Below are 23602 nucleotides of genomic sequence, written 5' to 3' on the forward strand. Positions count from 1 at the left end.
TCTAAGTACATAGATGCATTCACACTATCCACGCATCTGTGTCGTTCGAAAAACGCTTTGCGCTTGCCCGTTCACATACTCGCTTTACCCCTACTCTCGAAAGGCAGTATAAGCACCAAAATACCCGCAGCGATAAACAACGCCCCACTAACATAGACCGGCGCACTCGTCTCCAGATCCGCAAACATAGCCACAATAGGCGCCATGATACCAAACACCCTGTTCGCACTCGCCGTAATAGCATTTCCCGTACCGCGATCTTTGGTCGGAAAGATCTCAGGCGTATACGCATACAAGACCGCATACATAATGTTGCTCATGAAGTTATAGGCGCAGTTCCATCCTAGGAGGGCGTTGGAAGTGAGTGCCGTGGTGGAACAAAGGAGGAAGACTCCAGTGAGTACTGTGGAAAGGGCTAGGGTGCCTTTGCGACCGATATGCGGTGTTTCGACGAGTACTGCGCCGAGGATGCATCCTGGTACGCCAAGCACGGCGATGATGAGACTGTTGCGGTAGGTGATGTAGGTCGAGCCGTCACCGAAGTCGGCACCGCGGGTGGCCTGAATGTAGGGCAGGAAGGCGTTGTAGAGGGGGTAGCCGAGGCCGATGAATGCCCAGACTAAAGTGATGGTGCTGGTTGAGAAAGCGAGTTTCTTGGTCGCGAAGAGAGCTTTGACGTGCGAGCTATCCAGCTTCTGGAGTTTACGCTTGACGGCTGCGGTGGCAGTGCTGGTCTGCTGGACTGTACCGGGTAGTGCGTAGTTGTTGCATGATTCCAGTTCTTCAAGTGTGAGGGTGCATTCTTTTCTGTTTCGGCGCGCGACTTCGTGGACGATGCGGACGGCGTCTGCGTCTCGGCCTTTGCCCATCAGGAATTTGGGGGACTCGAAGATTGTGAAGAAGACGAAGCGGCCAATGAACATTAGGAGAGCGACGCCTCCCATGACCTTTGGAAAGTATTAGCAGATACTTCCAAGAATGTAAAACTCAGTACTCACGATCATGAAGTACCGCCATCCCATATTTTCTCCTCTCGTGCAGTTTGTATCCGTCTGCTGACAGGTGAGGTTTCCAAGTAACGGCCATGCTACAAGCGTGGCAAAGACTTGCGCGAGCGCCCAGTAGATCGACAAAATCGTAAGCAGATACTGATGGCTCCCAGGCAAGAACTCCAGGAAAATCGCTGAATCCACAGGCAGGTTTCCGCCCACACCAACAGACCAAAGAGCAGCGAACGTGCCAATAGCACCGAAATTGGGGCTACTTGCTGCTATCATTCCGAACACAGCCGTGATACCGATAGTGAGGTTGAATGCCCATCGTCTTCCGAAGATGTCGCAGCCAAATCCCCAGAAGACGGCGCCGAAAAGAAGTCCGATGTTTTGTGAGAGGGAGAGCAGCGGTGGGCGTGTGGGGTTGAATTCGTTGGTTATGGGCGTGAAGATGAGGGATGTTACTATCGGCCAGAGATTGTCCATTGCCCAGCCGAATCCAATCACGATGAAGAGCTGGGAGAAGTTAGTTTGTTAGATGGAGCTGGATGGAGATGAAGGACGAGTATGGAGGAAAGGTTGCTTGTGCGAAATGTGTTCACGATAGATGTGGGAGTAATGATGAGATGAGTACTTACCTGCCATTGATACCTCCCCATACCTATGTCTTGCATGGCCTTGTTTAACATCTTCGCTTTGGCTTCGTACACGGGGTCCAACGACCCATCTTCCAAAACGCTCACCGGCGCTTCTCCATCTCTTGCTACGGTTTGCGCTGAAGGTTCCTTGTAACCGTGCGATTCATCCGTCTTTACTGGCGAGTCGGCCATTATTTCTTTTCGCCCTTCGAAGCCGGCTGCGAGCGCAAAAAATGTAAGAGCGGAGGTTAAACTAGATCGCAGTAAACACAGACAGCCGGGTTAAGTCAAGGTAACAGGTGGCGAGGGACAACAAGCATTAGCGTCGCTTAAGAACTTAGTGAATGGAGGATCTCTAACGGAATGATATTTGATTGAGCCAGTGGGTTGGGAAACTGCATGATTAGTGTGACGACTTATAATGTTCCTTGTCGCGCAATCGGGCTTCCCGCTCGCGCAATACCACGCGGAGGAAGGTACCACCACTGCGATGGGCGGGGTACATCCAGGGGAACGCCATGGTGGTACTGCGTCCACAACTCTGGTCCACACATGCGATAAGGAATTGAAGCCGTTGTGACTGTCCTGTGGTAGGCGATAAGCGATGTCAAGATGGTTACGATCTGCAGTGCATGCGAGGTGGTGTGGGAGATGGCGGGCTAGGTCCTGACGGGAGTTACTCCGCGCTAGTATGACGTGCCGTCACACTTGAGCTGACCATGCGAGATCCACGTCAACCATGTTAGGAATCTTGAAGGTCGGTAGTCATTATTTGTGTGTACCAAGAATCTGCACGTCTATGTTTGGTGTACATAATCTCGACGTAAACACCAGCAATGCATAATGCAGGCCGGTGCAGTAGCATGACCGCGTACCATGGTCTACTTCCACAGCTTGCTCAAACTGGTCGCCTTGTCGTCGTGCTTGTTCAGCACCTTCGCAGTCGCCAGATCGAAGTCCTCCTGTGTAACGTGCACTCTCCTCTCCCTGAGGGCGTACATACCAGCCTCAGTGCACACACCCTTCAGCTCAGCACCCGAACATCCGTTCATCTTCTCCGCGACCTTTGTCAGGTTGATACCACGCGTCAAGTTCATGCTCCTAGAGTGAATGCGCAGAATGTCGGCACGCGCCTCGACGGTTGGCGGTGGGAACTCGATCTTTCGGTCGATACGTCCGGGTCGCAGGAGGGCGGGATCTAGAATGTCCAGTCGGTTGGTCGCCATGATGATCTTGATGTTCTTGGTTGGCTCGAAACCGTCCAGCTGGTTCAGCAACTCCAACATAGTTCGCTGGACCTCGGAATCACCACCTGAGCTTCCCTCCACTCGACTTGATCCAATGCTGTCAATCTCGTCCATGAAGATAATGCTGGGTGCGTGTTCTCGTGCCATGACGAAGAGTTCACGAACCATGCGACTACCCTCACCAATGTACTTCTGTACCAGCTCGCTACCAGACACACGAATGAACTTGCAGTCGGCGTGATGTGCGACCGCACGCGCAAGCAGTGTCTTTCCTGTTCCAGGAGGACCGTATAGTAGAACACCCTTGGGCTGAGCGATACCGAGCGATTCGAAGAGTTCGGGATGTTGCAGACCCAGCTCAATGACTTCCTTGATCTCCTTGATCTGCTGGTCCAGACCACCAATCATGTCGTATGTGCTGTCGGGCACCTTCTCAACCATCATGAGCGAGACGAGGGGATCGACGGACGAGGGGAGGAGCTTCTCAAGCTTGTAGGAGTCACTGAGAAGAGTGACGCGCTTTCCGGCGGTGAGTTTGCTGATATCTACGCTGTCCGCGACATCGACGACTGCCTTGATTAGTCTTGATTCCGTCTATGCTTAAAGTGATACATACCATATTTGCCCTCGGGGTGAACCTTTACGAGCACCTTCTTGGTACCCATGACCTTTACTACCTCTCCGACGTAGGATCCCGGTTGCTGTAGGAGGCCGAGCTCTTCTCGCAATAACCGTACTCTTGAGTTGTAGTCATTGCGCTGAGCTTCAAGTCGTCGTAGCTTGGCCTGTCCCTGTATGATCTCGAGCTTCATCGTCTCGATCTTGTTGTGGAAGAAGGTGTCGAGCGCCATGGCTGTGGCGGGCGCCGGCGGCGATGTTTAGGCTAGGGTGTTGTTTGGGGCGGAGTTGTATGCAAGGAACTCGTTTAGTGAGCGACGGCGAAGACGGTGGAGTAAAGGTTGTGGGTGAGATAGCGATGGCGACTGGTGCACCTTGGTGTTGACGCCCGTGACGGCGTGGAAGCTTCCGAAGCTGGCCATTGTCGGATTAAGGTTACGCCGGGCCACTAGCGCATACGCGTTGGAGGAAGGAGCACACGCGCCGACAGGTCTTACCACAGCAACGTTTTTCACCGGCTCTCAATCATACATTGATTATTCACATTTGCATTTCCTTGCATTATCGCACAGTCGCCAGATTCTCGTAAGAAAACACACGTATATCAGCATGGTCCGCTTCTGGCATCGCCGAAGGCCACACGGCCACCAACTCCAAATCTACATCCGTCCTAACGCCTCACGTCTTCCTTAACGCGTGCTTACTGGTCTCTGTCGCGATGGTACTGCGATCTTACTTTGCCGGTCGAGCATCATCGAGAATATGTCCCGCGATATAGGGTAGTTGACCTGGCAACTCTGGTCTTCAGCTACGTTGTCCTGGATCTTGAGACGACTTATGTCTTTCCACATATCCTGTTCGAGAGCAGCATTCACTTGCAGAGCCTGGTTCCGCGCTGTGTTTCGCGTGATGATGCGCTCGGTCTTGACCGGCAACTCGCGAGGTGATATTTCGGAATCATCAACGAGCGTCTCGTCTCCGCTATCTTCGCCATCGCCATTGATCTCCTTGTCAAGAGCTCTGAGATCTGTAAGAGTCAATGGCATCGTGCCATCATCTACGACTGTCAGTTGAAGTGGACAGGTTACGGCGGCGCAGAACTTACTTGATGGACTTCGGCCCTTCAACAAGCGTGCAATTCGCAACCCCTCGCAGTTGGGAATATGCTCCCTCAAGAAAGCGTCTATTCGCTTTATAACTTCCGCATTGACTACGGCCTCCTTTCCAATAGTACGTATTACTCCGATGTGGGCGACCTGGATGCGCAAAATAAGCAGGGTCTTGACTTGGACCAGCTCATCCATGATGGAACCAAGCTTCTTCTCATCCGCTGAGCCATGGACCAGCTGACGCGCTAATTGGTTGACCTTGCTTGCCGTCTTGGGGTCGAGCGTCTCAAGCAATTCGGCCAACTTGTTCTGCACAGCTTGAAGTCGGACGAGCTCGGTAGCAACAGTAGGGATTTGCAGGTCCTCTTCATCGTCTATTATACCGATGATCGTCTTGATACTCTCGAGCTCGCTACGGTGTCGAGCCAAGACTTCAGCAAGAGCTTTCTGACGAGCGTTTGCCCTGCGTAGGCGATCGAAGATTCGGAAGGCTTGCTCCACAAGTTGTGTGGTAGCTTGGATCGCAGCGAAAACAGCCAGTACTTCAGCCTGTTACGACACTTCAGCTGGGCCTTCCTGAAGGAGCAGTGTACTTACCATGGTCTTTAGTGGAAAGATTGCGCTGTTGCAGAAGAAGAGATTATCACGGCTTGCGCTGACAGATCAAAGGGCGCAATACCGCACTTATCTTCAGCTGAACTTATCCGGACCACCTTTGGGGCGCAGTGTCAGTTGTGAGTCGACCGTGATTGCGGTTGGTCCGGTGAAGTTCGCATCATGCATGCATGCGAGATCGCAGCCAGTGATTCGCCATCGCGAAGCGACCTGCAGCCATAAATGCACCCCAAAAGCAACTCATGTTCGCGCTGTATCGGCGTCCAATGGGGTCGACGATCTTTTTGCGGGGTGTGGTCACAGGCTGACAGTACTCGCACACGATGCCACGTCCTGCCAGGGTTCGAGACGGCAGAAGGGTGTGGATTGCGCGCAGATCGAATTGCCGATTTTGTTTCTTCCCATGTCCGTTCAGCGCAGGACCGAGCCAGTACCGAAGAGGAGATCAAACCGGCCTTGCTTGACAACGAAGAATCGATACACGACAAAGGCGTCTTTCCCTTCCTGCGAGTGACAAGCGAGCTCGACATATTCGTGTGTGGACGGCAGGTGGATGCGACTCGAGGCAGTCTCTACTGTGGACGTTGAGGTTTTGTACACTGTAAGGCCAAGTCGGCGTACAATCTTGTGCGCGATGAAGTTGTTGGCCATGGTTGGCCGGAATATGGCGCGAACAAAGTGTCGGCTGTCGCTCGTGCAGGATTCGAGCATCAAATTTTGTCCTTGTAGGACTGATGGGTCAGAAGCGCTCTTCTGCTCGTTGTCAGCCGCCACCCTGCACCAAGTCGCGCGACGTTCTTTGCTTACTGGAATTTGTGCAGAGAACTTCGCGGACACTCTGGATGAAGACGGAGCTTCCAGTACTTGTTGCACATCGAACGTCTTCTCTCTGCATCTGCTCGATTGTGCTGATCTGGCTCCGGTGGACACGACGAACAAGTTCCCACTTGTCAATGTCAGAGGCATGCTGGGCGCAAGGTGTTGGAGTCGAACTTACATGTTAAGATTGTAGATATTTTCGGCCACATGTCCATTTATCTGAACAGCATTGCCGCTGGAGACATTTCGGCTAATAGATGTCGTTGTCGCCATGATTTGTTTGTCCTCCAGAACACGGCTGGACGTAGACGTCGACAACATGTTCGATACGCTCTCTGGAAAACATTAGCTGGGACGATCCTTCCTATGGGACTGATCCTACGCGCAGGCCTCAGCAATCGGGACGGAGGAAGGCTGTGAAGCTGTGATTGGAACGAGCATCTTGTCAGCCGGGCGGGGTACGAAAACGCCGTGACCGGTGTGCTGCGGACTGCATACAACTGCTCCAGGTTTGCTGGGTGGTGTTTCGCAGCCCTGTTCAAACTTGCAGATCCGGTCAACTCAGAGCGGCAAAGCGCATACTGAAGCGAGAGATTGCCCTGATATCGATGGATCAATAAGCGCTTCTGGGTTCATGAGCGAATCTTCGGCCTGCGCCCCCATCATCGTCTGCCTTGCCGCCAGGTTCGTATCACGCGCAATGCGCTTCGTACGGTCATCTTTTCCTTACCTCCTCACGCTGCGGCAACGATGAGCGACATTGATCGAGTGCGCCTCGGCTAGCGCTGCTCTCCGCAGCCGTCCAAACCCCGTTCGTGCGACAACAGTAAGCCCCACCCACATGCGGCCGACTGCTTCGACTGCGCATCATGAACCACTATGGTACACACCAGTTAGTCACCCAGCTGGTCGGCGATAGCCCAGGGAAGGCCATCGACATCCTCACAAGGTGTTGCGAAGACCCCAAGATCCTCGAAGAAGTAACTTCCTACCTTTTACAACCAAAGGCGAGGCAATACGGGACACCCACTCCTCCCGCCAACAGATTCGATATCACATTCGCGCCACCTCTTTCACCAACTTCACATAGTTCACATAACACTGGGACCCCACCTCCGCGCCAGAGGCTGCCCCGCCGCCTTTCATCAACGACTTATCCACTGAGCCCTCCTGGGACAGCATCATCGGTGACATCACGCTCTACTAGAGATGGAGGCGGCTCGGGGGAGTACATTCTGCTTCCAACTTTCGTTGGAGGTAAAGTGGATGAACTGAGGGTCCGGATGAAGACCGCGCCGATCACACACAGCGTGATACGTGATGACGTTGTTGGCAAGCGAAATCTTGAAGATTCTTTCAGCCTGAGTCCGGCCGAAGTAGGACATGTACAGGTGCCACATCGCGTATCGGGCGGAGTCCAAACAGTACCAGTGTCCTGGTCCATCGACCTGACATGGCGCCGACCTCATTCTGACTCGACGCACAGCACTGTGTTCTACTTGGTGCCTAAAGAAGTGCTCGACATTGATATGTGTCTCGGATACGATGACTCAGGCGATGCAAGCCCAGGTGTGTATATCGTGCAACGACTATCACGTTAGGCCATTTGGCTGATTAGATGCGATCTTTGGTTAGAATTCACACCAACCATAATCCCTCAACCGCAAGCTCGACAAGCACCTCAATTCCCTGAATACAAGCAGGAAATGCGTCCTCATGCGCCGACACCACCTTCAGCATCGTACCATCGTTCAGCGATGACCCAGAACGAATCCCACCGCGCAAGCCCCGTCTTCCATCAAGACGGGCAACACCACCCATATCATATCGTCGAGCCCTTCCTTGCCCGACAGCAGTCATATGGCGCGGCAATGGGGGCCCACCAACCCTCGCCCGCCCATACTGTCTTAGGTTCGCACATCGAGCATCCCCAGCCACTCCGACCCAACCCTGCGCCCGCAAATCCTGCTCGAGAAACCGATCCCAACAAAGCTGCCGATAGAATCAGGTTGAGCCTCGTGTGGGACGCGACGACCCTAAATGTATGGCTAGATCTCAATGCGCACGGCGAGGCTTTCTACAAGGCCTTCCAACAGCAGGCTACAAAGCAGCGCAAGGACATACTAGATCGAGCAACGATGACGATCTTGTTGAAGAAAGACAAGAGTATCCCCGACGAGGAGGCTTACGCACTTTCTCTGGACGAGGATGACTTGGATGCGGACTGGGAGACGACTTTGGAATGGCTGGATGCGAACAAAAGAGACAAATCGCCTCATATTTGCGGAGTGGTTGAGATGGACGATGGGTGAAGGGAAACTACTCGCTCTGGGCTTTCGGTCCTGGAGTTGATGCCACAATACCTAAGCCCAATGTTGCTTGACGTAACGAGCGGCCTCAAAGAGACCGTCAGGGCTCTTGCCGTTTCCGGTACATGCGACCAAGGCTTGCACATCCTTACATCACATATTCACAACGAAAGAGGTGAGTGTATTGTCCTGGATCAAAGCGAAGTTCGACGCGATCTAATCAGTTATAGCACAAAGCAACGAGGCTCATGGCAAGAATGAGTCCTGTTACTGCACTGTCCAACACTGAACATGGCCATGGCTGTACTCTCCACGATCACATGTACCAAAGATCCGTAGAACTCATCTCCGCGGCGCGGAAGAGAAGCTGGGCGACGAGGTCGGATAATTGTCGCGCTTGGACACTCTGCCGGCACTGATCAAGCCTTAAAAGAACAATAGAGAATGCGATGCTATCTGTCTTACTTCGTGCGATCAAGACCCAGCTCATACTTCAAAGATATACGGCGTTTTACAACAAGAGTGGCACATATCCCGAAGCTGATATTTCATGTACGCTCGTCTAGTCAATCCTCTCAAATCCGTCCGTTGAACCATCTAGATGCTCGGGCACATCAAGCAGGACCATCGGCTTCTTGGGAGACGAAAACAGCTCCGACCATGCCGACGCTGTTGCAAGAACCCTTAGAACTCCACCCGACGTTCCGTCTGCTGCCTTGTTGAATGATCTCACGAGCTTCCTCATATTCTTCATGAAATCATCCATCTCGTCCCCCCACTTCTCATCATAGAAGTCGACAGCGTCGATGAGGATGAAGATCGCTTTATACTCCTTCCGCAGCTCGCGTAACAGTCGCACCACCGCTTTTGTGTATGTTTTGAAGCACAGGTTTTCCATGTTCGCGACATCATCGTGGCTCAGAAAAGAAAGTAGAGGGAGTCCGTCCTCGTCTTTTGATCCGTGCGCATCGCATGAAGCGAGCAGTTGTATGAAGAAGGCCCGTAGCATGAGTGCTGGCCCAGAGCGTACACTGCTGAGCCCACAAAAGAATGGAAGGACGAGTGTGCGCGGCGTGCTTTCCAGTTTCTCGTAAAGAAGCGCTATGAGGAAGCTCAGCGGGGAGGTATTCTCGAACTCGCCATAGCCCTGGATACACAGCATCTGAGACTTTCCCCTGCCGCCGAGCCAATTCTGGAACTCGGTAGTGTTGCCTACCCAGCCTGCGCGGTTCTGATATTTTGCCCGACTGTTCAGCCCGTGTCTGAGCACCGTGGAGACCTCTGCTACATGCGTATGCTTGGAGTGATTCAGCTCCAGTTCCTTCATAAGATGCTCTGGAGTGATTGCCGTCTTTGCGACCCGATCTTCAAGCTCGCTTATCCTTCGCTCTAGGCGCGGGTCAGTTTGCTGCACAGGGCAGATGTGCTCAAACTTACTGTCGTTTGCTGCACTCAGTCGTTGCTGTCTCAATTCTTCAGTGAGTTGTTTCACCTCGTTGTTCCCTTCTTGACGTCAGCCGTTCTCCGATGCGGTTACGAAGATTTGTGGCTTACACTGAGCATTCTTGATCACGTCATCGAAATGATCCTTGAGGGCGTTGATGCCATCGCTAACTTGAACGACGTGATTGTCAACGCGAAGTATATTTGAGTTCATCTCATATGACTGAGCATTGTTCTTGACAGCTGTTGCGAGTATGGCTTTCTGAGTCCAAGCCTGGTACAACTGGGTTTCTTCCAATAAGAGGACCTTAGACTGGCGGATGTTTTTGACACATTGGTCGATCGGTTTTCCGTAGTTACTGTTCTTCAACAGACTGTCTGTACCTCGTTCTACCATAGTCAGTACAAGTTCCACGGCCCTATGGAAAGACCACGGCATCGACGGATTCAACTTACTCCAGGCAGATTGTTTGTACCAGTCCACTATAGCTTCAAGAGCTATAAGAAGATTGGTGTAGACATCATTCACGCGTAACTGCATCGTATTACGCCCAGGATAGAGCGTCTGATACTGTTCGCACAAATTCACGATCTCGGGCACCTCTTCCAACAACTCGGCCATCCTCTCACGGACTTCGGAGTGTTGTGTCATGGCCTGTGGTATTTGTCAGCTTCAATATTACGAGGTATCTAGGTAATGAACTAAGCATAACGAACCGTCAAGATCAATGTCAGTCCTCCACAGAGAGTCTTGTATTCTCCATCGGGCAAGAGGCCCACGAAAGGCTGTATGGACTTTGCATTATCTCCAACACGCCGGAACGCGCCGCGTATATTTGACCATGTTGTATCATTCTTGTGGTAGTCTGTAACTACCCCGTGTATAACATCAGTGATCTCTTTCCAGTCGTAACAAGCGTCGAGGTCAAAGCTTGCTATCTTCTTGTCTTTGGCTTTCTTCGTTTTCAAGGCTGACAGCGCTTTCGAAAAACTTTCTTTGGTCGCGACAACCTTCAGCTTACTCTCCCGCAACTGCTCTTCGTAGTCGTCGGGCACTGCTCCACCGAAAGTGACCGGGGGAGCTACGAACTTTTGAGAACCGACGTCATATTTGCATGGCAGGTCTCCTTGCGCGTTGCGGAAAATTGTATTCCGATTTTCGATGAAGTCAACTGATATGGGCTGCATGGAGGGAGCGGGAAACCCGTCATCGGCCGAATGGTGGGGCGGCATGATCTCTAGTGACGGCAGGAAGTCGGCTGCATAGGAATGCACGACTTATGGCCGTCGAATGTGCAGGTTAGTTGCTCCTACAATCTGAACATGAAATTGCGGAATGCGCTCCAGCACTCAAAAGTGGGCGGTGGCAGATACCTGATTTTTTGTTTGACGAGGCTGAAAGCCCCAAGGCTGAGACGCGCAGCCTTGGGAACGTACCCAGATGCGCTTTACCAATGATACAAGGATGTACTACACCCACAGCTATACGAGTCGCATCAATTACTCAGCTCATGCGACGACATTCAGCTCACACCATCGAGGCGGTATTTTTGGGGGCCATTATGCAGCTGTCGGCCCAGTGGCGTTGTCGTTGTTATACGTCGGGCGGTTGGATATCTAACTGTGCCACCCGTAGACCACTGACTTTAGCCACGTTGGCGAGAATCCGGTCATACAGCAGCTTATATGCGGGCACGATGTACAGGGCTTACTACGAACTGTAGGCTAATAATTTAAGCAGGGCGATGCTTTACATACGAGGATTTGGATATGACTGCTTACCCGCCAGCATTACGGTAACCCACATAAGTAGGTATATGCACGTGTCATCATTGCATGCAGCAGTTCGCTTCTAGATAAGATTGGCACCATGCGAACTGAACGAAGCCTGATTGCGCGTGTAACCCCATCGCGTCATGGTGGCCCCCAAGGGTGAACACTCCAGCCCATGTTGTTATGTGCTCGGTGAACGCCACTCTTACTTCTCATCGCTACTCATAAATATGAAAGGAATCTAAAGGTAGATGTAGCGAGTAAGGGTGGTCGGGGAATGACCTAGGTAGGTAGGTATCACTCGCTCCACCGGTGAATAGGCTGATCCTTGCCGTGTCGATGCATGTGGATGCATGTGGATGCATGTGGATGCATGTGGATGCATGTGGATGCATGTGGATGCATGTCGTAACTGCAAGGCGTCATCTGGACCCCATCTTCTACTACTCTATTAGACTGGCATAAGACCAGGCGTTACTAGGTAATCCATATTAGTAATAAACCGAGTCGTCTGGATGCTAGTATGAACGCGAGTGGCCCCGCACTGGCGAACACCGTTCATTTGTATCTTCTATAGGGTGTCTGTACTATCACTAACAACTCTCATCGGCCATTCAGAGATACCTCGCCTGAATCCGCAAACTCGGGTCGTTTCTAAGTACCCTAAGGTGGGTTTCAGTTCGATACTTTTGCAGAGATGGAAAGAATCTGACTCTTGCACTGTCTAGGTCAATTTGGAGTACTCAAAGATCCTAGCGAGAAGCCTATGCTGCAATGGGAGGCTCTGATGACTCGGGAGTAGTGTTGTCTACGAGCGTTGAGCAATCTGATTCCAGTACGCTGTGATGGTCCTTCAGCTTTGACGATTGCTGAACACATGGTAGATGAAGTCGGCGCATCCGAAAAGGCCAGCGAGATCCCTCGGCACAACACAGGCAATCTCCCTGGCGATGAAGTACCTAGCAAGCCGAAGGAAGACCCGGCTTTGCCAGAGCCGGGACTGAAGGACGACAAACCACAATCTGCAAACCACAACCTCTCAGTAGCAAGCGCTGAAGGCACAGAGGGACCATCAGCTATATCCGAAGATCGCGCGAGTGACTTTTCAGATTCCGATGAAAGCGATGCTAGTGCTGGTACAGATGTCGACGGGGAATTGGAGAGAATGAGAATCACGTTCGACGAGCTGGAGGAGCGTAGAAAGCAGGCACCAAGACGCGTCAGACAAGCAAATCAGTACAGAAGAACTCTAGAGAAGAGACTCACAATTCTAGAACAAAGAACCACCGCCTTTGACAAGAAGCTCCGCAGGGTAGTGAACGGTGACGACGAACTTCCATCATCAGACGAGGACTCTGAGGATGATTACATTGCGCTAAAGCCCGGGCTCAACTTCCAACTCTCGAAAGGCTTGAAGCCCGTACCAGGTGCCGCAACAGTGCCCGTCACCCACGAAATCGACGTTTTCATTGGAGAGCCAGAAGCACAGAAGGGCGAGAGGTTTCGGCGACGAAAGACGCAACTCACCGCACTGGAAGACGACGGGATAGATGACCAAGACATCACAATCGAATCGATCTCGGAACGCTCATCTCAGACCATCGACGAGAGAAGGCTTGCTGAAGAAAAAGAGAAGACGAAGAACAAGCACTTTCCCAACCGAGTTCGTTTCAACACGCCCGCAATAGTGTACCTGCTCCGGAAGTACTTTGGGAGCGAAAGTAGTTTTCGCGACGATATCGTGCTGCGCCCTTTCAAGCCTCTTCTTCAGAACAGGGATGATATACTCAACATCATGTCTGAATTGGCTTCAGCTCTGCATCGACTTGTCGACCAGCGCGCAAAGAAGGGTACAGAACCAGATAATGGCCCCAAGGATACCGGAAGCCCCGAAGAACCATACGAAGTCAACTCAAAAAAACTCAAAAAAACTCGCAAATCAAAGAATGAATCTAAGCCTTCGAAGATGAAAGAATACTCAACTACCCCTGATGCAATCACAGCAGACGAATGGGACGTCGTCCTGAAACAACTCGAGCTTTTTGACGAAAGCAACGGGTGCCATGGACAGAACATATGGAAATCCTGGCCCAACCTATCCGAGGTCGAGAAGACCTTTAATGCCCTCAGAACCCTGCTCGATAACTATCTGGTGCCTGGCCACACAGACTTCAGAGAGCGTAAGGCTAAGAAAGTACGATTTTGTGATCTATGGCATGTATTCCAGACCGGAGACATCGTGGTCACGAAGCGATTGGCAAATTCGAGTGAGACCGAAACCCACGCTCAACTAGGCATGAGGGTTCTCATGACAGCTGGTGGTAGAAGAGTCATTATGCCCAAGCTGCCTGCCCCAGTAATGCCATCCTCAGTCAATCTATCGACCGCCAAACATGATATTGAGCCAATCAACGGCGTCAACCCGTTCATCGTTCACGCACATTACCTGGATTTTGACGGTGTCAAACTGGTGCCTGTAAGACGTCGGATCGTGATTGCTCCATACACAGGAGAACGAAACATCTCGGATCTAGAAGTCGTCCCAATCGAACATGCTGGGGCCGCAGCCGACACGCTCAAAGAACGAGGCGAGAGATTCATCAAGTTCGTTTTGGCTTCCACAGCGCCATATGTAGACTGTAAAGGTCTTGAGCTCCGCACTCGCGAGGAGATCAACGACAGAGTCATCGTTGACATGAAGGGCTATCTTGGTACAAACCCTGGGGAGATGCCCACCTTCAAGGAGCCAGAGGAGCTGGACTTGTCAGAGACGAGTGATTGTGGTCTTGGGAAGACCTGTACGTATTCGTGCTTCTCGTGCTATCATCGCACCTCGGTCGTGCATGATCAGCTTTCGGATCTCGCTGCCTATCAGGAGTACATTGATGATAAATCCGTGTTCAACACGATGTCCGATGTACCAAAGGCAGGCGCCATAGAGCCTGATGATTTCATCATCTGCCATTACCGCGTTTTCGCTTACAAGCTGCGATCGCGTGAATGGGGTAAGTTCTCAGCGTTCTACAACATCAAGAAGATACTAAGAACTAGTAGTACACGTAAATGTCAAAGATCTGGAACCGCCGAAGGAAACCGAGAAAGCCAGAGGGTTCGAGAAATTGGTCTTATCGGAAGACCACAAGCATATTCTCGAATCTCAAGTCCGAGAGCACTTTCGTAAGAGAGGGTCGCAGGCCTCTGATGGAAACACAGAGAATGACATGGATTTGGTACGGGGCAAGGGGCAAGGACTCATCATCCTTCTTCACGGTAAAGTTCATTTGCCTAACGTTGGTGATTTTAACTGACCAGTCGTAGGGGCTCCGGGAGTTGGCAAAACCTGCACCGCCGAATGCATTGCTGACTTGATGGAAAAGCCGCTGTATCCCATCACATGCGGTGACCTGGGAAGCTCCGCAGACGACGTCGAGAAGAACTTGAAGAAGCACTTCACTCTTGCTAGCCGCTGGGATTGCGTGATGCTGCTAGATGAAGCAGATGTGTTCCTCGCCAAAAGGATGCTGGAGGACCTCCAGCGCAATAGCATCGTGTCGGTCTTCCTACGCATGTTGGAGTACTATAAAGGCCTTCTCTTCTTGACTACCAATCGTGTAGGCACATTTGACGAGGCATTCACCTCCCGAGTGCACATCTCGCTGTTCTGTAAGTGTTAAGTTATTTCACTCAAGTAACAGCACTAATGTCATTATTCTAGACCCCGACTTCGATAAAGAGACTACGCTCAAAGTGTGGAGAACTTTCATCGACCAAACCAAATACGTACTGCGAAACAGTGGGCGCAGTAAGGTCACTATTGCGGAAGACGAGATCATGAAATTTGCCGAGAAGCACTATGACAGAAACGAGAACGCAAGCTGGAACGGGCGACAGATCCGAAATGCCTTCCATACCGCAGTAGCCATGGCTGAATTTGGCGCTCGAAACAAGAAGGACGATACAGGATATGACGACCACAAGGATGCGACAATCAAAGTAGGGAAAGCAGAGTTCAAGAAGATCGCCAGGACCGCAGAGGAGTTTGAGGAATACATGGAGGATACGATGAATGGAACCTTCCGCGCGAAAGCATCGAAAGCAGGGCTGAGAAAGGATCAGAAAGTGCAGAAAGAGAGGGTGAGGGAGAAGACGACAAAGAAAAAGAAGAAGCAGTCCAAATCGAAGAAGAAGAGCGAGTCGAGCTCAGGTAGCGAGAGTGAGGATAACGATGATTCTGAAAGTGATTAGTGGAATGGAAGAGCAGGGCAGACCTCTGGACACTCTTTTGTATAATGACTCTCCTATTATTGATTGGTTTTCTTCGCATGATCTTTCGTATCGAATAGCTAGAATGGATGATTATGAAAATATGGCCTTGCGCAATGATGTCGATGAAAGGAGAATATGCCCTTGCGCGTCGAGGACAGTGTGCCTGGGGCTGGTCATAGCGCCTCACGTCATTCTTCACCTGCCGAGGCATCTCGCCGCTCGCGCACCTCCAGTGCATCATCTACATTGTACAACCACACATCACATCACAGACCCGGTATGAACGAGATTCAGAATGCATTAGATTATGCCATTATCGCGACGCTATATACGCCTACGCAGAGCTAGTAGCTGAGGCGACAGGCAGGCTAACCGGCATGGGAGTACCGGAAGCCGAAGCTGTTGACGATGAGCCGCCGCCACTGCCACCACCACCACCGTTCTTCTTCTGGACGACCGCGGATACAACTTGACCAGCGGTGTTTGTCACGATGTCGACGAGCGCGTTGAGAGGCTCGTAGTTGAAGGTCTTCTGTGTCATTCCCTGGCCAACCTGCTTTGCGCTTCCAGCGACTTCGGTCATGTTGAGCTGTATCTCGGGTCAGTGGATGCAACTTGGTATGGTATTAGAGTATGCTTACCTTGAAGTTTCCGACAATCTGCTGGAGGGCGTCTCCGCCGCTTCCCACGACCTCTTGGACGATGTTACCGAGGTTGTCGACCAAGAAGTTGAGCGTCTTTCCGTTTTGCGTAATCGATCCAAGCTATATGCTGTTAGTTGGTTTCTGACATTGAGCCATTCGGATACGTACAAGGCCGTCGACTGCACCGATCACTTCTCCGACCAAGTTGGTGACGTTTCCGATCAAACCGATCAGGAGAGGGTTCAGGTCCAAAGAGTCAAAGACACGCTCAACGATAGAGACCAGGTTGCCCAATCGTACAATCAACTCGAGTTCAACATCTACATCAGCAATAGTGATGTTGACCTTCTCCACGGCGACCTGGACACCAGCATTGATCTGAACGAGACCGGCGACCTTGGCGTTGAGGTTAAGATCTGCCTGAAGCTTCTCGACACCTAGTTCAATCCTTCCAACGTGCAGTTCAGGGACGCGGAGAAGCACATCTGGGGGCGAAGATCCAGTTGGCGCAACCTCTGGCGGTCTCGTAGTAGTTCCGTTGCCTTGCGGTGGGGTGCTGCTTGTAGGTGCCGGGGTTGAAGGAACGCCAGATGACGACTGCGCAGAAATGAGTGTAGCGAAAGTAAGAAAAATGCTGATGAGCAGTAGGCGGATAGAGAACGACATGTTGGCGTGAGCGGCGACGACAGCAACAACAACGGCAATAGTAACGAGCGAGACAGCCGTACAAGTATCAGCAAACCACGACCCACGTACCGGTTATAGCGAAGGAATCCCGTTGCAAATCAGCGGGCACGGCAATCATGCACATGGAGTATTGCAAGGATTCCCATAATGGTAATCTCGGGTAAAGCCCCCTATGCAGCCGCGCAGGGGTTCCTACAAGGCTGGATCGCACCATCTGGAGCAGTGCTAAGGCATGAACATGTAGAAATCCTGATTCCGCATACGAACTGCCGGTTTTCTGGATTTTCTATCGAATCGCAGGTGTGGGAATGGATCTCCTTAATTTCCGTTTTTCTTGCTAGCGTAGGTGGATGACGGGTAATGGAAGATGGTGCTATGCACATGATCCTTGTAAGCAACTCACTACTACTCCACCCGATGGTAGTGTTAACCGTTGCGCCCGCCCGTCTTTCTTGTCAATTGACGACATCCATTGAGTTGTTGCTTCCAGTCTTTCGCTCTTTGTTCAGCAGCACGTCGACTTTCGGCCAGTCTCTCTTTCAGTACCAGTCAAGATGTTGTCGATACTACCTACCATTACACTCCTTTCGTTGCCGTTTCTTGCTGTCTGCCAATCTGCATCCGATGGCTACAGTGGTTACAAGCTCGATGTACGAGATGACGGTGACCCAGCTGCCGTCCTCTACGAAACAGAAAACACATCCTCATCCAACATCTCCGCCTTGAGCCCCGTCCCAGACGTCCTCCTCAACGCATCCGTTCACGTCGGCGAGATCTTCATTGGCGTCGACAACCTCACCGCAAAGATCAACCTCGACGCTCAGGTCCTCCAGTTGCTGCAGTTCAACGCCGGAGTCGACCTATCCATCGACAAAGTCACCCTCCTAATCCAAAACGTCACCGCAAAAGTCTACCTCGAAGCCCGTCTGGGTAACCTCGTCAACATGGTCAGCGACGTGCTCGACAGCATCGATCTCAACCCCGTTATCGCCGAGCTAGGAAACGGTCTTGGCTCCATCATCAACGACACTGCTGGTCTCGTTGGCGACGTCGCCGGTGGTCTCACCGGAGGAGGCAACGACACCTCTGCTCAAGCCAAAGCGAAACGCGACCTCGACTTCCACCAATGGGATCTCCGCAACAACATCCTCTACTCCATCAACAACTTCGAAGGCAACGCCAACAAACGCCGTGTCCTTGCTCAAAACGGTGATATCGTAGAGCAAGTCCTCGATAACTCTGGTACCATCTCCTCAACTAATGTTGTGGGTGATTACCTCAAGAGCATGAGATTCAACGGGTTCAACGAGAGTGTGACCTATAAGGGTGAAGAGGTCTGGGAAGAGGAGTACGTGTACGAGCCCTTCATGGGTCTCTACTCTATTTCTGGTGTGTTTAAGAGCAAGAGTAATGGCGAGGTTGTTGGTACGCAGCTTTTGGCTGAGGCGAGAGGGGGCGGGAGCGCGAGTATCGGGAATGAGAAGGCGTAGGTGCTTTTGATACCCACCCGCATAGCTATTCAAAGTGTTTTGCGAATGGAATATGTAATGTCTGAACTCTTGTGTTGTTGTGCTCTGCATGCATGCCCGTCTAGTGACTCTCCCACATCAATCTATCACGATCACGTCTTTGCTTTTCCCATGCACGCACGCCTCTTTCATTTCACTCTGCACACATAAACCAAAACGGATTCAATGTTGGACTAGCACCAGCCACCGCCAAGTATTGGGAAACCCAACGGTTAAATTCCCATGAACGATCGCGTGGTTCGGTTTCACAAAAACCATCCGTGCGGGGCACGCAAGATGTGCGAACCGAGATTTGACATGCACCATGCAGTCGGATATGCCATGAATAGGCCTGTGGGCCTAACGGTCGAGATTTGTGATCTGAGCTTTTGGATCGACGATGATGTCACGGGGAACAGGAGTCATGGACTAATGCGATCTTATTCCGTGAGATATAGCGGAGTGGGAGCATGGAAGATGGAGATGGAGATGCAGTGTTTAGTGCAGCATAAATGGTTTGCTTCGGCCAAAGCGATGGATGACGAGAAAGGTAAGAGATGAGGGACGGATGGGACGGGAGAAGCGCGCAAAGGTTGGAACTTCATAAAGTGCTTCATTGTTGCCTGCGTTCATTCGTCGTTAAAACGCACCTAACGCCATGCCATGCTGTTACTGTGAGAGGAGATGAGAGTTTTCCGTACCGACCCCTAACGCCACATAATGCTCAAGACGATTTGTTTCCAACTCTTCGTGCAGCACCCTGATCCTCCCTACCCCTCGAGCCTACCCATCATATTCTTCCTAACCTTAGTGTTGACCACCCCTCCCACTCCAAACGCCGGCACAATCCTACAAATCCTCGCCGCAGCACTCTTCGCCCAATCCCTCAGCACGCGCCCCGCCCTGCCATCCACACCACCAACCCTAGCCTCAGGCCTGTTGTACAAATCCAGACCGAGTAAATGCAAGGGCGTGCTCACAAGCTGCACAGCAGCAGGCGTAACAAATTGCGCAACACTCAGCGCACCAACATATTTCTTGACCTCCGTGCCCATGCGCTCGTCTACCTTGGGCGCAAGCAGCGGTGGCAAGTTGAACGAAGCGAAAATAGTAAGGCAGTCGCGGACGGTGAATAGCGCGAATGTAGGCAGAGGAACAGGTCGTGGTGACGACCCTGGCGCAGCGAAGAGCCGCGTGAACTGATTGTCTTTATACAGACACAACGCTAGGTTCGTTGTACTCGTAGCGAGGAACTTGCTTGTACCACTCGTTTGCTCTTGTAAACCTTGCGTAGGCTTTACGGTCGCGGACGCCGTATCGATGCTGTTGGCGGTGAAGTAGGTACCGAAGTACAGACTGAATATCAGGACGAAGGGTTTGCTGGCGAGGAAGCGGTGCGGTTTCGCGAGGAGTTCGATTGCGCTTTTCTTCAGACTCTCGCCGAGACTGTTACGCCCGCTGGCGTTTTCGATGATGCCTTTGTCGATCATGGTTATGATGGGTGCGACGAGTATGCCTGCGGAACCGGCGGAGAGGGCGTCGACGCCGATGCGTAGACCGAGTTTGGACGTGTTCCATTCGTGGGATGTTTCGTTCGAGGTGCTGGGTTTGCGCATCGTGGGGAGCGGTAGGTTTGGCTTGGGGATCGCGATGGAGGGTGTTGCGACTTTGGGTACGGTTGTTTGGTCTCTGTGCTCGTTGGCTGCGTGCGGTTTCATACCGCTGGCTTGTTCTTCCCCCATTGCAGCTTCCTCCGGTGACTGATAAACTCTCTCTTTGTGTGCTGCATGGAATGCTTGAAGTTTTGACGGTGCGTTTTTCGCGGGCGCTTCACGCTTTACGACTTTTACAACAGTTTGCCCGCTGTTTGGACCAGGGCGACAGAGGTGTCGTAAGTGTACAACACAGGACAGGCTGTTGTTGAGGGATTTGATACAAGCCGCTGACGAAGATATCGGAGTTTACCTGAAAGTTCGCCGGCGAACAAACACCGACGTCGGAGCAAGAGCCGCCGAACGGGTATCACGCGCATTGATTGGTGCACGTCATCGGGCCCTGCATCGTTCGTCGCTCATAGCCATGTTCACGATGGGTAGCATCGGCTGAGACGTGTGGGTGTTTACTGCATGGCATGAGGAATTAAATGCAGGGTCCAGCGTGGGGAGCTGGCCACGACTGACGATCCGGGGTATGGTGGGTTGGGACACAACACTTGCTCTCTCGCTAGGTGCACAGTCTGAGTACGTGATGACGGAAAGTTCTTGAGGAACTGATAACTGAAGGGCAGAATTCATTTGTCAAAATTTATCGGACAAGTCATGATAACTTCGTTTTTGCAACCAGGGCATGCCTACTCAACAAGCAACTCACGACTCATGCTGTTTCTGTCTCCCGGGTCGGTAGGCTATCGCGGCTGCGAGACGAGCAACTTAGCCGAAGCCAGTTTCCGAAGAATACCGATGTCGTAAGTATCTAGTTGATGGCGTCAACTAGTGACCGGTGATGTGTACTGGGAATGCGGAGATGGGGTGAGGAGTGGAGGCGGTGTGAGATAGCTGTGACAGAGCGACCAGGTGATGCGCATGCGAAGGTCGGTCTGACCCTTGACTAGTGTGGTAGTCATGAACATAGTATTCGCCTCGAAAGCTATCTTAGTCTTCTCAACAATTCGCTTGCATGTGATGCGCCTAAACTCCAATACACCCTAGGAATCCCGCAAGGGACTGTTGCTTGTATCTCAATTCCTCAGAGCACGCAGCCTCTCGGTAAATGCCTCTTCTTCTTGCTCCGTGGGCCCAACCTTCGTCTTTGCCGGTGTTGCTTCTTGGAGATCTTGTTGTAGATCCACGCCTGCCTTGTCTGCCGCCTGCGCCATCAGACGGTCTACGTCCTCTTGTGGTGTGCCGACTGCGGTGGCAGAGGAGGTGATATCCTGGTAAAGTTCGGTGGCGGAGTCTACGTTCTCGAACTGCTTTTCGAAATCGACCATGACGGAGGCAATCTAGGTGTTGTCAGCGCTGTCCTGATCCCAATAGCTGTGGATGTCGCATACCCTCTCAGGACTCATAGACTTCATAGCCACGTCTAGACTGCGGTTGACCTTCATCATGTTGCCTGTAATCTGTCGCATCGTGACGGCGGTTTGTACGCGGCCTGCGACGGCATCGACGCGCGAGGCGAGTTGTAGCAGGTTGAGCTTCTCATTCTGCTTGCGGATGGCGTTTCCGGCGTATATGCGGGCGATGTCGTTGTGGCCCTGCTTCATAGCCTGAGATGGTGTTACTACGCGTTCTTGCGCTGAAAAGACATGATACAAACCTTTTCCAGCTTGGTCTTCTCAGCCTGCTCCTCCTTGCCAGCTTTGAGCGCCTGCCTGTTCAGCGACTTGGCCGTGAACTGAGGGGGGTCAGCGTATGGTTAGTCAGCGCCAGCACACAGTGGCTGACCTTGAGGTTAAAAAGCGCATTCTCGAGACCCGACATGGCGTATAGTTCGGAGGGTATGGTTTGTGGAGCTGTGCTATGGGTAGTGGTTCGGGAGATAGGCGGTAGTGGGCAGCGCTGTGGTGGGATGCGGCTACTGGCCACGCGGGGTGTGGGCCCAACCCCGACGTCATTGGCCGTGCAACACGGGCGCGCTTCTTGTTCTCGGCGCGCATTCACAAAGAAAAGAAGTGAGGAAATGGACTATGGTGGTTGTCGTTGTGACACGTTCGATTTCGTGTCGCAGCCTCATGGGCTTTCATCGCCTTTGAATAACGCCTAGAACTATGCTGAAAACATGGTGCACATGTGCCTGCCCGCACCCAGAATGCCTTTGATGTGTCCCTAATCTAAGCCAAACGCCTGCCTCGCGCCTTCGCAATGCCCACGTAACGCCGTGCAACTCGAGCCATTATTCGTACAAGTCGTCCATGAGAGAAAACATCACTGCGCGGGTGGCGCGTTGAACTTGCTCGTTGCGTTCTTGAATAGCTCTTCTTGCGCAGCGATGAGCTGCTCCTCGGTCATGCCGCTCTGCTCGATCTTGGTCTGCTTCTTTTCGCGATTCTGCCCCGCGTTAGCTAGTGGTCGCGTCACATGCGCCGTCGCAAACGTACCTGCTGCTGCTTCTTATAGTCTTGCGCCACCTCGAGAATGGCTGGGACGTAGTCGCCAAAATCTAGCTCTTCCAGGGCAGCCTTGACATGTTCGCAGGCTATTGTCTTTTTCGCGTCCTTTTCGGCGATCTCGTTGGCTTCGGAGGAGATGAGGGTGATGAACTCAACGCAGCACTCGATTAGAAGGTCGCGCGAATCCTTTGCAAAGGTCATGCCAGGCTCGCTGGCCAGGATGTCTTGGACAATCTTTTGGACGGTCGCTGGCGCGTATTAGCATTTACGGGGGATGCGAGTCTAGAAATGCCGACCTTTGGGCAGCGACAAGTCGTCGTTGCCGCCGAATTCGCGGTCAGACATGGTGGGTGGATGCGCGGCAGCGTGTGGTGTTGGCTTTGAGCTTCGGTACTGCGCGCGGTTGCAGCCCTGCTAAGTAAGAAATGCAGAGAGGCCGGGGCACGGGCCGGCTGTTTGGCCGAAGACCCTTTGCCTAGGTATCTGGCATCATCGAGCGTTCACTGTGTAACCACGGCAGTCACCCAAGATACAGCCATGATGCACGAGGCTTACGGGGTAACGCGAGTTTGCGATGAGTGATGTGTGTCTCTACCAGATTGCGCCCCGACGTTCCCCATTTTTATCTTATCCGCGTCATATCTTCCAAAAGGGGCAGACGTATAGCTTACTAACAGATCTAGGTGCAACCAGCAACAAAGGATATAGAGTTCTTCCTATCGACATGCTGGGCTGTGTTTGCTCGAGTCAGCCGCAGCCTTCACATGCGTGCAGTCACGGTACCGGTGTTGCTCGATAGCGACAGTGTATCCAGGGCGGCGGG

General features: G+C 52.2%; 11 protein-coding genes across 11 annotated transcripts; 3 read left to right on the forward strand and 8 right to left on the reverse strand.

The window, feature by feature from the left end:
* Positions 1–71: 71 nt before the first annotated feature.
* J4E88_008695 (uncharacterized protein) lies at positions 72–1822 on the reverse strand (the record flags this gene model as incomplete). The annotated part of the gene is made up of 3 exons (XM_049402304.1): positions 72–947; positions 999–1508; positions 1631–1822. 3 exons carry the CDS (start codon positions 1820–1822, stop codon positions 72–74), a joined length of 1578 nt encoding a protein of 525 aa, XP_049251975.1.
* A 689-nt stretch (positions 1823–2511) lies between these two features.
* LET1 (26S protease regulatory subunit 8) lies at positions 2512–3728 on the reverse strand (the record flags this gene model as incomplete). The annotated part of the gene is made up of 2 exons (XM_049402305.1): positions 2512–3446; positions 3494–3728. 2 exons carry the CDS (start codon positions 3726–3728, stop codon positions 2512–2514), a joined length of 1170 nt encoding a protein of 389 aa, XP_049251976.1.
* A 456-nt stretch (positions 3729–4184) lies between these two features.
* On the reverse strand, positions 4185–5204 carry J4E88_008697 (uncharacterized protein; the record flags this gene model as incomplete). The annotated part of the gene is made up of 3 exons (XM_049402306.1): positions 4185–4552; positions 4601–5153; positions 5202–5204. 3 exons carry the CDS (start codon positions 5202–5204, stop codon positions 4185–4187), a joined length of 924 nt encoding a protein of 307 aa, XP_049251977.1.
* A 2591-nt stretch (positions 5205–7795) lies between these two features.
* J4E88_008698 (uncharacterized protein) lies at positions 7796–8350 on the forward strand (the record flags this gene model as incomplete). The annotated part of the gene is made up of 1 exon (XM_049402307.1): positions 7796–8350. One exon carries the CDS (start codon positions 7796–7798, stop codon positions 8348–8350), a length of 555 nt encoding a protein of 184 aa, XP_049251978.1.
* Positions 8351–8909: 559 nt separating this feature from the next.
* J4E88_008699 (uncharacterized protein) lies at positions 8910–10978 on the reverse strand (the record flags this gene model as incomplete). Its single annotated transcript, XM_049402308.1, has 5 exons — positions 8910–9736; positions 9785–9793; positions 9902–10180; positions 10247–10445; positions 10508–10978. 5 exons carry the CDS (start codon positions 10976–10978, stop codon positions 8910–8912), a joined length of 1785 nt encoding a protein of 594 aa, XP_049251979.1.
* Positions 10979–12440: 1462 nt separating this feature from the next.
* On the forward strand, positions 12441–15808 carry J4E88_008700 (uncharacterized protein; the record flags this gene model as incomplete). The annotated part of the gene is made up of 4 exons (XM_049402309.1): positions 12441–14568; positions 14618–14833; positions 14882–15226; positions 15279–15808. The coding sequence occupies 4 exons, from the start codon at positions 12441–12443 to the stop codon at positions 15806–15808; spliced, it is 3219 nt and encodes a 1072-aa protein (XP_049251980.1).
* Positions 15809–16163: 355 nt separating this feature from the next.
* On the reverse strand, positions 16164–17139 carry J4E88_008701 (uncharacterized protein; the record flags this gene model as incomplete). Its single annotated transcript, XM_049402310.1, has 3 exons — positions 16164–16418; positions 16471–16593; positions 16642–17139. 3 exons carry the CDS (start codon positions 17137–17139, stop codon positions 16164–16166), a joined length of 876 nt encoding a protein of 291 aa, XP_049251981.1.
* Positions 17140–17714: 575 nt separating this feature from the next.
* On the forward strand, positions 17715–18650 carry J4E88_008702 (uncharacterized protein; the record flags this gene model as incomplete). The annotated part of the gene is made up of 1 exon (XM_049402311.1): positions 17715–18650. One exon carries the CDS (start codon positions 17715–17717, stop codon positions 18648–18650), a length of 936 nt encoding a protein of 311 aa, XP_049251982.1.
* Positions 18651–19438: 788 nt separating this feature from the next.
* On the reverse strand, positions 19439–20410 carry J4E88_008703 (uncharacterized protein; the record flags this gene model as incomplete). Its single annotated transcript, XM_049402312.1, has 1 exon — positions 19439–20410. One exon carries the CDS (start codon positions 20408–20410, stop codon positions 19439–19441), a length of 972 nt encoding a protein of 323 aa, XP_049251983.1.
* A 995-nt stretch (positions 20411–21405) lies between these two features.
* Positions 21406–22150, reverse strand: J4E88_008704 (uncharacterized protein; the record flags this gene model as incomplete). Its single annotated transcript, XM_049402313.1, has 4 exons — positions 21406–21669; positions 21721–21936; positions 21987–22064; positions 22115–22150. The coding sequence occupies 4 exons, from the start codon at positions 22148–22150 to the stop codon at positions 21406–21408; spliced, it is 594 nt and encodes a 197-aa protein (XP_049251984.1).
* Positions 22151–22594: 444 nt separating this feature from the next.
* J4E88_008705 (uncharacterized protein) lies at positions 22595–23124 on the reverse strand (the record flags this gene model as incomplete). The annotated part of the gene is made up of 3 exons (XM_049402314.1): positions 22595–22717; positions 22768–23027; positions 23076–23124. 3 exons carry the CDS (start codon positions 23122–23124, stop codon positions 22595–22597), a joined length of 432 nt encoding a protein of 143 aa, XP_049251985.1.
* Positions 23125–23602: the final 478 nt, after the last annotated feature.

Source organism: Alternaria novae-zelandiae (genome assembly GCF_023758075.1).
Source record: "Alternaria novae-zelandiae strain BMP 2774 chromosome Unknown scaffold_20, whole genome shotgun sequence".
Classification (NCBI taxonomy): Eukaryota; Fungi; Ascomycota; class Dothideomycetes; order Pleosporales; family Pleosporaceae; genus Alternaria; species Alternaria novae-zelandiae.